Genomic DNA, 16,555 nt, shown 5'->3' on the forward strand with positions numbered 1-16,555 from the left:
AAGATGGCGTGATGCCAAACTCCCTCAAGAAAGAAGAAAGCCGTTGTGTTTACTGTGACGATGAGCGCTTATCTGGATCAACTAAACATTGGATTTTCAAAATATGTAAAGTTTCCGGCATAGGCTCTTTAACCCTTAAAGGAGAAGTTCACTTCCAGAATAAAAATGTACAGATAATTTACTCACCCCCTTGTCATCCAAGATGTTCATGTCTTTCTTTCTTCAGTCTTAAAGAAATTATGTTTTTTTGAGGTAAACATTTCAGGAATTATTTCCATATAGTGGGCTTCAATGGTGCCCCCAAGTTTGCACTTCTAAAATGCAGTTTAAATGCAGCTTCAAATGGCTCTAAATGATCCCTGCCAAAGAAGGGTCTTATCTAGCGAAACGATCAATCATTTTTGGAACAATTGACAATTTATATACTTTACAGTATATAAATACAGTTAGGGTATGTCGAAAAACTCCCGTCTTGTTTTCTTCTTCAACATCAAAATCGTCCTACATCGCTTACATTTTTTTGTAAAGGGCATTTGATGTTCTTTGCCTGTTCACTTTGTAAACATTGGGTCAGTACTTCTGCATTGATGTAGGATGATTTTGAAGTTGGGGAAGAAAATTAGATTTTTGACATACCCTAACTGTATTGACCGTATTTGAACCGGGAAAAAAAAACAGAGTTCTCGCAGACTTAGACAAGATGAGCGTTTGAGGTTAAAAAGTATATGAATTGGCAATTTGTTTTGAAAATGACCAGTCGTTTTGCTAGATAAGACCCTTCTTCCTCAGCTATGATCATTTAGAGCCATTTGAAGCTACATCCAAGTTCAAACTTGGGGGCACCATAGAAGTCCACTATATGGAGAACATTCCTGAATTTTTTTCCTCAAGAAACATAATTTCTTATTGACTAAAGAAAGAAAGACACAAAAATCTTGGATGACAAGGGGGTGAGTAAATGATCTGTAAATTTTTGTTCTGGAAGTGAACTTGTCCTTTAAATGCATGACTGTTTCGCCAATCATTATTACATATTCGGGTCTTTAGAGAACCGGACCTATATATCCAGCACAGATGGATCTCTAACTTCTGCAGTAGCAAAAACTCTTGATATTTTAAGAACAATTACAGAAGAATAAAATAAAGCATATTTCGTTACCTTTTGAAACTTAGAAGGGTTCAGTTTGAGCAGATGATTTTACCATCGCCGTCATCGTCAAAACACGCTTCCACAGTACATTCAGCATCTGGCTCATATTCGTGATTACAACCATATTCGCAAAACTATCATTTTTAATGACTTCAAAATCATCATCTATCAAACTGTGCCACCTCAAGGACTAAAGGTGAATTGCATGTATTTAGTCATCAGATACATATTTACATATTTTTGCACACAAAAAAAAAAAAATATATATATATATACTATTACACATCCCGGGTCTCTAGCACCCCTATACACTTTTTACAAAAAATCAATCAGAAAACAGACATTCTTTAATACTGTATTATTTTTTTCTTGTTTAATTGTTTATAATGAATAGATTGAGAAATACTAACAAAACTGATGTCAAACTTAAAAAAATGAAGGAGGGAGAGGGGAGTAAATTACGTCCCGAGTCGCTAAAGACCCGAGGTATGCATTTAAGGGTTAAAATACATCTAAGAGTTTTTCACACCGGTCTGTTGTTATGGGGACGTTTCCACACCCCTAAACATGATGTGGCACAAAACGAAATGTGATTGGTTGCTTTACCTGTCTGTCATATGTCCTCTTGGGTGGTCATTGGCTATTCAAAGCAGCCAAGGTTCCCAGACCTTCTGCCGTCAGTCTGAAAGTCTGGCTACACAAGTCCTGTATGACTAACTTTCTTCTGTGGAATATAAAAAAGTTATTTGAGAATGTTGGTAACAAGTTTTGGCTTCTATAGAGTTCCATTATATATATTTTTTTTTCTGTACAATGAAAGTCAGTGGGAAGCAAAAAACAACATTCCTCTAAATATCTATTTCCCCCACATAGAAGAAAGAAAGTCAAACAGATTTAGAACAACATGAGCGTGAGTAAATAATGACATTTTTCATTTTTAGGTGGACTATCACTTTAAAATCAGCATGAAATGGAAGTTGCAATCCCTTTTCTTCACTATTGTGATGGATATCCTGTTTTTCAAATGGGAAGAGGGAAGGGAGTTATTTTGGGTAAAGATTATGAGGGCACATACATTTTATAAAACAATGATGTGCACTGAAAAATCATTTATAATTCCATAAATCAATAAAAATTGTCAGTTTTGATTTCATGGTGGCTTTAAAGCACTGAAATGTTCACGCTGCAAGATTTAGTAGCGTAACCTCCTAGCATGCATACATTAAAAGGTTTCTGACCAATAGTAGGTGTTCTAATGGATCTAAATGCATCACTTTTGCACCATAATAAAATGTCTTGGAGCTCTGAATAAAGCCCAGACGAGTGTGGGTGTGAGTATGTATGTGTTTGACAAGGTGTGCAAACACTCAGTGGTCACTATTATAATTTAATAGGAGAATGTGTTCCGAGGCGGATCGAGTCTGCTTAGCATGCAAGATGTACAGCACATCCAGTTTGTTTCAAATGGTTAATGAGTTTCCATTGTGCTCAAGTGTTTGCTTTCATTCATAATCCTATTAATCGCATTTGATGCATTTGTATTTCCTAGGCTGGCTGCTTTCAGATTTAAGTCTATGTCTGTCTGGCAGGTTTCTCATAGTCTTTCATTTGTGTGGTAATGTCGTGCAGGGGAACAGCGTCACACTTTCTGCTGGACGAGTCGATGCATTCTATCTCCCACTCATCTGACTCCCCTCCTTTTTTGTTGTTTTATGTGACTTTTTTCCACACAGGATGTTGAATTTTAAAATCCTTTTAATGCTAGTCATCATTCTGAACACATTTGTTGAGTTCTTGAACACAATGCCCTATTTTAAACATTTCCTCCTTGGATCCTTCTTCTGAATTTCTAAATCTTCACCTTTAAAGGTACAATAGGTAAGACTTTTGAATTTAAATATCCTAAAAACACTAGAACAGTGTTATATATTTTGCTGACTTGTGTACTTGCATTATCCCAAATGTTTCAAAGAATGTTTAAATCCAGAGAAATAAGCAGTTTTAGCTAGTGGCCCGTCGCTTGTCATTGTGTTGCCTGTCAGTGATGTTATACACCGTCGATTTCCAAGGGATTTATTTTGTAGAAAACATGGAAACACCAAAGACGCTTTAATATGTAATGCATTTTATTAGACAGGTGATGAACGCACAGAGTAGCATTATAACAGGACTTTTAACTAGGACTGCCCCCTAATAGTCGACTAACCGTTAGTCAACCAGAAGTGGTCAACCAAAATTTTAGTAGTCGCTTAGTCGCAGAAAAACAAATTCCACAGGAAGTGGCAAAGTCACGCAGTCCTTGATAGACAGATCATCAACGGCTGATCTATGTGGTAATACTTACGTGGAAAACAGGAGAAACATTGTGCGACAACAATACAGTTAAAATGCTTTTCAATCCACAGATCACTTACATTTACAATGGATTTACTGTAGTAACAGTAACTGTGGTAGTGTGGCAGAGATTTTGGATATTCATACCGATTATTATTAATGTGGACATATACACGACCAGTAAACAATTTTGAACTGTCAGATTTTTTATGGTTTTTTTTCCTTTTCTGCTCACCAAGCCTGCATTTATTTGACCCAAAATACAACAAAAGCATTAATATTGTGAAATATTTTTTACTATTTAAAACTGCTTTCTATTTGTATATATTTTAATGTAATGTAATGTAAATAATGTAAATTCTATTTACTGAACTTTCTATTTATCAAAGAAACCTGAAAAACTTCTGCTCAACAGTTTTTAACATAATAATAATAATAAATGTTTTTTTGAGCAGCAAATCAGAATATTAGAATGATTTCTGAAGCATCATGTGACTGGAGTAATGATGCTAAAAATTCAGCTTTTAATTGACAGGAATAAATTACATTTAAAAAAATATATTCACATTGAAAACAGTTATTTTCAATAGTAAAAAAAAAAAAAATCAGAATTGTACTGTTTTTGCTGTACTTTGGATCAAATAAATGCAGGCTTGATGAGCAGAAGAGACTTCATTAAAAATCCTACTGTTCAAAAACTATTTTATATATATATATACATAGCATCCGGCCCCCTGGTGTGTCCAGGTCATCAGATCTGGCCCCCTTTAAAAAAAGTTTGGACACCCCTGCCATAGAAGAACCTTTTTTGTCTACATGGTTCCATAAAGAACCTTTAACATCTGAAGGACCTTTCTGTTTCACAAAAGGTTCTTTGTGATGAAAGAAGGTTCTTCAGATTATAAAAAGGTAAGAAAGAGATGGTTCTTTAAAGATCCTTTGACTGAATGGTTCTTTGTGGAACCGCTCAATCTAATGTTAACCTAGAAAAATGTACTGACTAGTAGCACGTTACTGCATGATAGATGGAGGTGCCTGCCCTTAAAATGCTCCATCAATTTTGGTCATACAAATAAAAGCAATACATCTTTTGAATCTGTAAAGACTCTACGTTTTTTGTGTGCACTCAGAATAACAACTAAATGGTGTGCTTTCATAAAATAATGAAAGCAAACAGGATGCGCTTTCGGCCTCTTTGAACTTGAGCTTGAAACTTCGAAACTCTGTGTATAATTGCCTTACAGACATGAAAAATATATTTCTAGAGAGTGAAATGTCTAATTTAAATGAACCAATTCAGATAGAAAACAAATATTTTCAGATTATGTAATCCATATGAAACGCATACAGGCGCATCCACTACTGCAGAGAATCTGCCAGTGCGCTATGGCAAGCTTTTTTACATGCGCTTGAGCGCTTATTAGGCTATGTAGGCAGTTAAAGGCTCATTATGGTTTACTAATAAATGTGCAACTAATAGTTAACTAATGCTTAAAATGAATGACTAATAAAACACCACTGCTTTATCCCACATACGCATGACTGGAAGCAGTTGACTGGCATAAAAGAATGCTTTTGAGCCATGTGTCACGCCCCACTCTGCTTCTTAGTACAGTGACTTTAATAAATTTTTAATAGCTCATCCATGAACGTGATTTCTGCCCGAGTCCCGTCGGATTAAATCAGCTGTGGGAATGAAGCCGACAACTTCCATGATTCCACACTTAATCACAGCATCATCAAACTATGCCTTTGTTTTTTTTGTTTGTTTTGAATATGCGCCCTCTAGCAGTGAAAATTTCATACTGTGCCTTTAAGGTGATGACAATAAATTGTTCTTCTTTTTAATTTTGTATGTTTTTTTGTTTTCAAACATAATTTATTGTCATTTATAATTATTATTATTTATTTATTTATTTATTTGGTCACACTTCATTTTAAGGTCCAATTCTTGCTAGTTATTAACTATGAATTTTGCCTCAATAAATTTCTAATTTGCTGCTTATTAGTGGTTAGTAAGGTAGTTGTTAAGTTTGGGTATTGGGTAGAATTAGGGATGTAGAATATGGTCATGCAGTATTTGTGCTTTATAAGTATTGATAACTAATAATTAACAATAAAACCAGGAATGAGCAGTGAATAAGTAGTCAATTTATTTTTGAACATCTTGTAAGATCTGCACAATCATCTTCCTTTATGTGTAAAAAAAAAAATAAACGAATAAAACTTAGGATAATTAATTTATCCTTGGTTTATAAAGAGTTCTTTAGTAATAGATAAATGTAAGATTCAAATACTCAATCCGTCTCTTAGAGCAACCTGATGTATTTAGAGAAGTGAATGGTTATTCCATAAATATCTGAGGCAAGTTCAAGACAAGGGTCACTCTTTTTTTAAGTACAATGTAGGAGGATTCTTCAGTCTTCCATACTGCTGGATGCAGCAGGTGAACATGATACACAGCAGGATGAAAGAGGCGGATATGAGCATCCTTAAACAGTAGCGGTGGTTTGGGTGGGTCTCAGGTTTAGCTGTGTGGATATGAGCGCGTGTTTGGTATGGTTTTATACTGTATGTGCCCTGCTGCATTGCAGCTGTAACCAGGCATATACTCAAAGTTTTGTAGATAAAGGAATGGCCCCAGAAATAGTGTGGTTTCAGGCCCGCCTGCCATATATATCTATGAAGGTGAATGTCCCTCTTAGCCAGGGGGAAAAGGTTTGGAAGGTGAACGTCATTCTGACTAATTGCTCACTGCGGTGGGATTACACAGGCTGCCAAGAATTATGGGAACACAGTGGGAAAAAGAAAGCTGCTTGAATAGCAACCCAGCAACATGCCAAGTAATGTTTTTTTATTTTATTTTTTTTCACACCAAGGGCCGTGCTCTGCCAATTCCTGCTGCGCGCACATTTTTTTTTTTTTTTGGATCAGACTCATTGCTTTTTTTTTTCTAAGACCACATTAGTGATCATTAGCAACTGAAATGGCAGTATTTATTGTTGGATAAGTGGCATGAAAGTAGCAGTGTTTCACAGTTTCAGGTGATGGTCTAATCTAGCTCCCTGTACATCCCTAGTTGAAGCTTTCTGCTGTTTTGTATGCATATTGTTTTGCGGTTTGTGTCGCTGTAATTGCACAAGCATAGCATATGTGTTACTAATGAAGTATGTGCCACAGATGGTTTCATATATTGATTTTACACTGAAAGCTCGCATGAACAGACGTGATCCTTCATGATGCATCTCTGTAAACATATGGGTCAATTACATACAAGAGTGTCCATGCTAAAGAAAAGGACAAATCTTGTTTGAAGCACATGTGCCTTAGACATGTTGTTTTGAACATTTTTGATAGCATTTTCTGTTTTAATTTAATGTCTCTAAAATGGCATGGCATCCTCGCTATGATTGTTTCCTGTCTGTTGTTGTTCTTCATGTTGGTTGCACCATGATTTTTTGGGGGGTGAAAGAGTTGTATAACATTGTACCCATGTTTGGGGTTATTGACGTGAAGATAAGTTGTAGTCAGACATATGGAGAAGTCAACAGACCAAGGGCTGCAACTTATTTTGCTAGTGCATAAATAAATAAATAAGTAAAATGAGGTCTTTGAAGGATCAGCATAATAGCTGTAGACTGCATATTTCCTTATGCAAATTCTAAATACTTGTTTGGATATTTATATTCAGCATCACAGAAAATTCTTACCTTGAGGCAGTAAAAGCAATATTCTGTTACAGAATTTCTTATTGCATAACTAATATGAATGTGTCGGGATTAAGCCATGTTTATTAGGAGGTATCCTTTCACCCCTGTGATGCATGTGTATTTCACATGAAACTCAGTTTGGTTCTGGTTGGGAGCCACAGGCTTTAGCATCATGATGTCAGTCTAGTGTATAATGTCACTCTCTACTGTGCCTTTTTTTTTTTTTTGTACCTACGAGTTAAATTTGTCATGAAAGAATTTGGTAACGCTTTAGATTACAACCCGCAAAGAACTACGTAAGTAAACTGAATTTACGGTGTATGTTTCTGTAATTATAGTGTACCTATAAAGAACGTACATGTAGGTATAAGGGAACAATATGTTATATTTGGGTAATAAGGGGATAACAAACCAGATATTCAACCTTCAAAGAGCTACATAAGTATACTGAATTTACGGTGTACGTTTCTGTAATTATAGTGTACCTATTAGTAGGTATGTGTAGGTATAAGAGAACAATAGGCTATGTTACGTTTTGGTAATTCGGGGGTAACAACCACATATACAACCTGCAAAGAACTGCGCAAGTAAACTGAAGTTACAGAGTATGTTTCGTATTTATATTGTACCTACGTGTAAGTATAAGGGAGCAATATGTTACGTTTGGGTAATAACGGGGTAGAAAACAGATATACAAATAATTTATAATGGATTAATTTTAAAAAACTTAACAGGTACCTGTTCTATTAAATCTTAAATTTGGTGTATCTATACGTAAGCTTTTTAAAATTACTGGGAAAATATACTCTTGTTCCATGTAGTTACAGGGTAATTGTGCCCTCTGCGGGCTGTAAATTAAAGTGGCGATTGTTCCCCTCTTGTTCAACGAAGTTACAGGGTAGGTTCAATACATAAACACACAATCTGAAAATATATCTAAAAATATTTTTGTATAGTCGCTAATCCCACTTCTACCTCTAAACCTAACGTTAACTATGACTGAACAGTAATAAAAATATAAAAAACAGGAAACTGCAATCACAATCATTTATTTATTGCAAAAATGTCAACAGCCATACAAAAAGTAATCCAAATAACGATGCGTTTGCAGCCGCAGTCCTCTCTGGCGGAATACAGTAGGTTTGAGGTGCAGTAGGATGAGAGCAGAATTTAAATTGTTAATCGCTTAAAATATTATCCAGATTATTGTCTTGATCCACTCCTCGAAGGCGCCCGCGCGTCATTCCAACACATCTCACCAGAAACACGGCATGTCGTAATCTGTGACGAATGCAGGCGAGAGCCAATGAACGTCCGAGTTTCCTGTCGCAAAATGCACTTTAGCACGGGTTTGTGGCTGTTGCTGCTGGACTCGCTGCTAGAGGTGGAGATGAAGATCGCCGGACAAAACCTTGAATTTGGTTCTGGTCCTCGCAAATCGTATGGATTCTGAAGATCTGGGTTACAGCACACAAATAAAATTGTTTAATTTGTAATTATGATGCGTGTTCGGTGTATTTTATGGTTCTGTTGTTAGTCACAGCATGTTAGAGAAAACGCCTTTGTGTTCCACCACGGCAAACGAAGTTAATATTACATGAATGATTAAACGATTGCAGAAATATTATTTATTTTAAGGGTTTAACGTGTAGTCATGATAACATTATGTAGACCTATTCTTGGAAACGAGCTGGCAACAGAAATCACACAGAACAGAATGAAATGTTATAATTTCATATTAAGTAAACGTTAAATGTTTAGATGATGTAAATATGTCAGTATTGTACATTTAGTGTCTGTAAAAATGTAAATAAATGTACATTTTGTAGAACCACATTTTACGTCGCGTTTTTATATGTATTGTACCCTGTAACTTCGTTGAACAGGAGGGGAACAATCGCCACTTTAATTTACAGCCCGCAGATGGCACAATTACCCTGTAACTACATGGAACAAGAGTATAATTTCCCAGTAATTTTAAAAAGCTTACGTATAGATACACCAAACGTACGATTTAATAGAAAAGGTACCTGTTAAGTTTTTTAAATTAATCCATTATAAATTATTTGTATATCTGTTTTCTACCCCGTTATTACCCAAACGTAACATATTGCTCCCTTATACTTACACGTAGGTACAATATAAATACGAAACATTCACCGTAACTTTAGTTTACTTACGCAGTTCTTTGCAGGTTGTATATCTGGTTGTTACTCTCTATTACCAAAACGTAACATATTGTTCCCGTATACCTACATGTACGTTCTTGAATAGGTACACTATAATTACAGAAACGTACACCGTAAATTCAGTATACTTATGTAGTTCTTTGCAGGTTGAATATCTGGTTTGTTATCCCCTTATTACCCAAATATAACATATTGTTCCCTTATACCTACATGTACGTTCTTTATAGGTACACTATAATTACAGAAACATACACCGTAAATTCAGTTTACTTACGTAGTTCTTTGCGGGTTGTAATCTAAAGCGTTACCAAGAATTTATATTCCAATGGAGCAAAAAGGTGCAATTGCAAGGGTATTCATTTAGACTTCTTTTAGTACGTGGACATTGTGGGTGAACGACAGTCATTGGGGTATCCTTGTGCTCGTTTGGTTCATGTAATGTGAGTTCTATTTAAAGAGCATGCTAATTACAAATCAAGAGCATTCTGTGACAGGAGCTGGGACACACCACAGCCATTATTTGTCATAAAAGATGCTAAAGCTTGAGCTATACGAATTGTCATTTATCTCCATAAAGGTTATGACAGGAGTGTTTTTAGTCTTTGTCTTCTGATCATTTATTTCTAGTTCTTTGTCATTTGATTTCTTGTTTTCTTAAAGTAAGATGATTTACGAATGCAAAGCCTGACATTTAAAACTATGCTATAAAGTTGCTGTGAATAAAATCGGGACCAAACGTCTGAGAGCATAAGGAGAAATTTATTTTGTAATTTTGCCTTTTTTTTATTGGAAATTTTATCATCATAACAATTTGAATAAAAAGTATAAGTGACAAAAAAGTTAATAAATAAATTCATTAATAACATCTGTCCTTTATGTCAGTTTATATCAAATGTGATGCATGATCTGAGAATTACTGTGTCTTTTTGAGGCCACTAAATTGATTGTTTGGTCATTAGGATTCAACTGAGAATTCATTTTATATTTGAGCAAAGTTCCTAAATTTAAAGAGATTTTAAATTTTGTTAATCAGAGAGGATATAAAATTGCAGTTCAAATCTGAGTGTAAGGAAGTACAGTTCCAATGAATTGAAATTAAAAGAATGAATGTAACTGTAAGTTTTAACTAGAAGCAAAGTTTTGAACACTGTTCAGAATGGATGGATGGATGAATGAAATGTCAGCGCTAGAAATTTGTCTTTAGTTATATTTCATCACATTTTAAATATAGTTATGTTTTGTTGATCAATGTGGAAGAATACTTAAAGGGATAGCACACCCCAAAATGTCATTAGCTACTCACCTTCATGTCGTTCCAAACCCGTAAGACCTTTGTTCGTCTTTGGAACACGAACAAAGATATTTTTGATGAAATCTGAGAGCTTTCTGACCCTAAATAGACAGTAACGCAATGTGTTCAAGACCCGGAAAGGTAGTAAGAACATTGGTAAAATAGTCCTTGTGACATCAGCGGTTCAACCATAATGTTATTAAGCTATGAGAATACTTTTTGTGTTCAAAGAAAGCAAAAATAACAACCTCTGACGTTCCGATGCTCTGATGCACACATGCGTTTTGGTACTGTCATGAACATGCATCAAAGACTGAAACAGAAGAGAAGAAATTGTTGAATAAAGCCGTTATTTTTGTTTTTTTTGCACACAAAAAGTATTCTCGTAGCTTCATAAAATTAAGGTTGCGCCCCTGATGTCACATGGACTATTTTAATGGTGTCCTTATTACTTTTCTGGGCCTTGAACGTGGTAGTTGCGTTGATGTCTATGCAGGGTCAGAAAGCTTGGAATTCATCAAAAATATCTTAATTTGTGTTCCGAAGCTGAACAAAGTTCTTACAGGTTTGGAACGACATGAGGGTGAGTAATCAATGACTGAATTTTCATTTTTGGGTGAACTATCCCTTTAAATCCCTGAATGCATTATCTGTGTTGAATTTTTTATGATCTGCAGTTCAGTAAATTCCCTTTACTTTGCAAATTCACTTGCAAGGGAGACTGTTTTTCATTCCTGAATTTTGCACAACTCTCTACCCAGATTTTCCAAGTGGTCTCAAGCGTTTGGATCCCACTGTGTCTCTCTTTCTAAAATACTGCATAAATAATCTGCATTTCAGCTTAGCACGATGTGTCAGCATAAGTAATTATGTGGTTTTAACACCTCTAAACATTTACATCTGGTCCGAGGAAAAATAGCAATGCTACAAAAATAAAACTATCATCTTTTTTGTCATTTTCAGTTACACTCAAACTCAGACAAAGGTGATGGCTCCGTCCAATATCTACTCTCCGGAGAAGGTGCCGGTACCATATTCACAATCAACGAGTTAACGGGCGATATTCATGCAAAGAAAAGCCTGGACAGAGAAAAGAAGAGCCATTATGTCCTCCACGCTCGGGCCGTCGACCGCTTCACCAACAGAGCCGTGGAACCCGAGTCCGAGTTCATCATCAAGGTCCAGGATGTGAACGACAACGCCCCCCAAATTCCCAGATGGCCCCTTTTCAGCCTCCGTGCCTGAGATGGCAGACATCGGTGAGCCAACAGTCAGGACCTCGGGGCTCTGGGTGGGGTATCTGTGGCTGTGCTTAGGGAAAAGAAGATCGTTTTGTCAGTAGAGCATAGGTTTTATTAGCTGGCTCATCAGTTTCAGACCACAGAGTCCCACTGCAGATCTGCGCCTTTCTGACCTGGACACGAGCTCATCTCATGCTGCTGGTTGGTTGTGGTGGATTTATAGCGGGATTTATTAAAGCTATTGTTTCTTATATAAAGCCTCTCAAGAGGATACTACACATCGTCTGTTGTAGAAAAAGTGATTTCAGGAGTAATGTCAAAATCGAACCAGTATCTCACATAAAAACCTCAAAAGTATATTCGCTCACACTTGGGGTGCAAATATTTTGAAGTGCTTCCAAACGAATACAGCATTCGATAAACAAAAACCAGTTGTGTTTACCTCTTTTTACACCCGTATCTCAATTTGAAACGTCAATGTTTTATAGATCTGTGCTATCCACCCTAATACATGAGTAATCCACATGCAGAGCTTGCAGTCTGCATCAATGGCAGTGCACATCAACCCTGCAGTAAATGGACTGTCAGGAAAGTGCTAATTGTCCGCAGAGTTCTTCCTTCCTATCTGAATCAATTGGCTGGACTCAAGCCAAAGAGCTGTGAAATTATCATTCCTCACAACCTGTCGACACAATGTTCCCCTCCGGGCACAGCTAGGGTAAGGGCAGGGTTTATTTCGCACTTTTGGCCTTGAATCGCTCTCCTTCATCACTTTTATTTGCTCTCATGTTCTCAATAAGACTTTTAAAAACATTTTGAGTCTTTAAAACTAGTTGAGTCTTTAAAAATATAACACAAACAGAAAGCTATATACATATGTGTATGTATCTGTTCCTGTTGTGATTATTATTTGTAGAGCGTTCAGATCTAACGAGTATTTGTATATCAACTAAATTATACTTCCCATATAGCAAATATGGCTAGGTTAATGAATAAATAATTAAACTGCAGTTTAAAAAAAAAAGTATTGAAAAGGCAGTTTTTAATGTTACGCAAAATGCGATACATCCGCTCAGCCAATCACAGCGCACCATTTCCCGCATTGTAAACTTTAAAGGCGGCGCTTTGAATACACCCTAGTTTTCCTATCCTAGTTTTCAACGTTGAGTAATGTATCACAGACATATCAGATGAATCCTTTCATAAACAAAGCGTACAGAGAGTGTAAATAAGAGATTCACTGTGCAGTATAGAGAGCTTCGTTGATTATAATGGAACTTTGTGAGATGGCGATGAACTAAGATGAGTGACAACTTTTAATGATTATTAAGGAAGTTTGTAAATGAGATACTGATTTAATACAACTGTTAAATAAACAAGAAGTTAATATTAAGTGACTAACATTGTCTGACTATAACACTGTTGCCTGATTTTGCTCTATTTCGTCGAAACAAAGCCACATCTGAGCTACTGCACATCTCTATTCAAACAGCTGTGTTTCCGTTATGAATGAAAGTGCGTTTTTAAATGGATCTAATGAGTCAATGAATCAATTACCCATTCATAAAGACAGTCACTTGCTTTATTCCTGAATGAATCAGCCATTCGAAGGAATCAAATGAATGATATGATTCAGTAATTAAACTCTGGATTTAAATTTTTAATGTTATTATAGCCTAAAGATGCTATGTGAAAGTTTGAAACAGAAAATAGTGGTTTTCATCTTGCCACTTTCTTGGTAAAGAAAACACATATTTACTCAAATTAATCAAAATGGATTTATAGCGTTTTGGAAACAATCTTTTCATTTATTTTGTATCATTATAAAACCAATATTAATAATATTCATTATTTATTTTATACACTAATGTTTATATAAATGTTTTGGTCCGTAAGTTTTTTTTTTTTTTGTTTTTTTGTAACACTAAGAATGAACAATACTTCTACAGAATTTATGGTAACACTTTATTTATTCTCACTTTTAACAAACCATTAACTATGGCTTTTGCCTCAATACACTCCTAATTTTCTGCTTATTAATAGTTAAGGTATTGGGTAAGACTAGGGATGCAGGATATGGTCATGCAGAATAGGTGCTTTATAACTGGTGATAAACAGCCAATATGTTAATAATAGGCATGCTTATATTGAAAATTGTTCCCTATACTAAAGTGTTACTGAATGTAATAATCTTAGTTAATGTTAATTTCAGCATTTACTTATGCATTATTAAAATCACAAGTTGTGCTTGTTAAGTTCATGCACTGTGAACTAACAATGTATTTTAGTTAAGTTAGAAAATAGACTGTATTTTCATGAACTAGCATTAACAAAGCAGGGCTCTACAGTGCGACCATTTCAGTCGCACTGAAAACTGCATGCAACTACAAAAAATTTACTATGAAACTATTATTTATTTTTTTATTTAATACAACTGTTAAATAAACAAGAAGTTAATGTTGAGTGACTTCCATTGTCTGACTATAACGCTATTGCCCAATTTTCCTCTATTTTATCTTCAAAAATAGTCTGAAACAAGTCACAACTGAATGCATCTTGATTCAAACACAGCGGTGTTTCGTTTACTAAATGAATCTAGTGAGTCAATGATTCAATTTCCCATTCATAAAGACAGTCACTTGCTTTATTTCTAGATGTATCAGCCATTCGAACGAATCAAATGAATGATATGATTCAGTAATTAAATCAGTGACTTGCCGCCACCTACTGGCAGATTTAGTTAAATTTTTTAAAGTATCTTTTCAGTTATTTAAATGATTTAATATTTCTGTATTAAAAAATGTATATTTAAAACATTAATCTCAACACGAATTTATGAATTTTATTGCACTCATGCTGCCTCTGAGCCTCATTAAACATCTTAAAATACACGTACAAGCCACTTTTGTGTTCTTTTATGCCACCTCGGTAGTACAAAATAATTGTGTTAATATATACTAATTTCATTTGATTGGTGACTTATTCTACTTGTTCTTATTCTGTTGTTTTAATTAGAAATAAAAAAGCTATACTTTAAAAAATATATATACTTTTTAAAAAAAAAAATTGACATTAAAGATGACATTTAATAAAGTTAGATGCCATTACAAAGGTAAAAACAAAATTCACTGTAAATTACTTTAAGGAGTCAAATATCACCTTGTAATGGAAAGACTAATTTTTGATCAGATTTTTTGATTATTGATTAGAAGGTGCTCTTAAAATTTTGACTGTGCTCCTAAAAAGAAAAGTAAGTGTAGAGCCCTGCTAAGATTAAGAAATACTGTAATAAATGGACTGTCCATTGTTTGTTCATGTTAGTTAATACATTAAAATTAAACGGAACCTTATTACGTTACCTTTTTTGTTTCTTTGTTTGTTTGTTTTGGCTACATTTATTTGATCAATAATAGAAATAGAAGTAAAAACTGTAATGTTGTGAAATATTATTACACTTAAAAATAACTGTATTAATGCATTTTAATTTTTTTCTGTGGTGGCAAATGTTATGCTGTTTTTTCTTGTTCTTTTTTAATGGCTACATTTATTTGATCAAAAATACAGTAAAAACTGTAATGTTGTAAAATATTATTACACTTAAAAATAACAGCAATTACTCCGGTCTTTAGTGTCATTTACTAATTTATTGTTGTGTTTAATATTTTGTGCAGGCTGTGATACATTTTTTCTTAAAAAATAAGAATATATGTATGATCTAGAATATTAGTTTTTGGATATATGATATAAATAATAAATACAAGCAAATGATTAAGCTTCAAATCACACTGTGCACATTTTCAATCATGAGTTTCTCACTTTAATTATTTTCGCTTCACGGGCATGCCATTGCATTATAATTTTAGATATATTCATCAGAAATATTACTTTGTTCTATCTTAAATAATTAGCTTTTTGTTCAATAAAATTCGTATTCTCAAGTCATTATTTGTGCCTTTCTGAGTAAGACATTCTGCATTGGGTACAGAACAAACACCAGCAGTGAGCTGGCAAGCTCTCTGACTCCACTTTACCAAGCTGTGATGAATTAATCACTAGCAACACAGATAGAGCCATATAAGCTGGTTGAGGGCCTCTGGCCTTTCAAGAGAGGCTATTCTAGAGCCTGGTGCCTTCAATCTTTTGTGTTTGTGCTCTTTCTTAAACTGCGAATGCGTCTGAGGCTAGAGCAGCGTTATCGCCGACATCCAAGCCCCACACACTTCGTAATAGCATTGGGCGCTTTAAGGCTTGGAGGAGAGAGGCTCATGACAGGTGAATTCAACCTGGTACAGGTCAAGGAGGCCTGAGATGAATCACTTGAATTAGCATGCTGCCTCCGTCGGAGCATGCTTGTGGCATGCATTAATGAGAACGAATGCGAATCTGAGCATGTGAATAATTTTAGCAGTTTAACTTGGACATATTTTTTATGTCCACGCAGGAACGTCGGTATTCCAGATCACTGCCACAGACGCCGATGATCCCACCTACGGAAACAGCGCCAAGATCGTCTACAGCATTCTCCAAGGGCAGCCTTTCTTCACCGTCGACCCCAAAACCGGTACGCAAAGACCTCACTCTCTACAAATAACCTGTTTTATGGACATTTTGAGATGCCTTCGACTGTAGAAGGCTGCTCT

At 35.2% G+C, this 16,555-nt stretch overlaps 1 protein-coding gene across 1 annotated transcript in view; it reads left to right on the plus strand.

Annotated features, from left to right (window-relative positions):
- cdh18a (cadherin 18, type 2a) overlaps positions 1–16,555 on the plus strand; it is a 61,549-nt gene that overhangs the window by 13,033 nt on the left and 31,961 nt on the right. Inside the window, 3 exon segments of the mRNA XM_051129976.1 lie at positions 11,638–11,877; positions 11,879–11,933; positions 16,357–16,476. Of these exon segments, the coding sequence (XP_050985933.1) occupies positions 11,638–11,877; positions 11,879–11,933; positions 16,357–16,476 (415 nt within the window).

This window comes from Labeo rohita, chromosome 2, assembly GCF_022985175.1.
Source record: "Labeo rohita strain BAU-BD-2019 chromosome 2, IGBB_LRoh.1.0, whole genome shotgun sequence".
Classification (NCBI taxonomy): domain Eukaryota; kingdom Metazoa; phylum Chordata; class Actinopteri; order Cypriniformes; family Cyprinidae; genus Labeo; species Labeo rohita.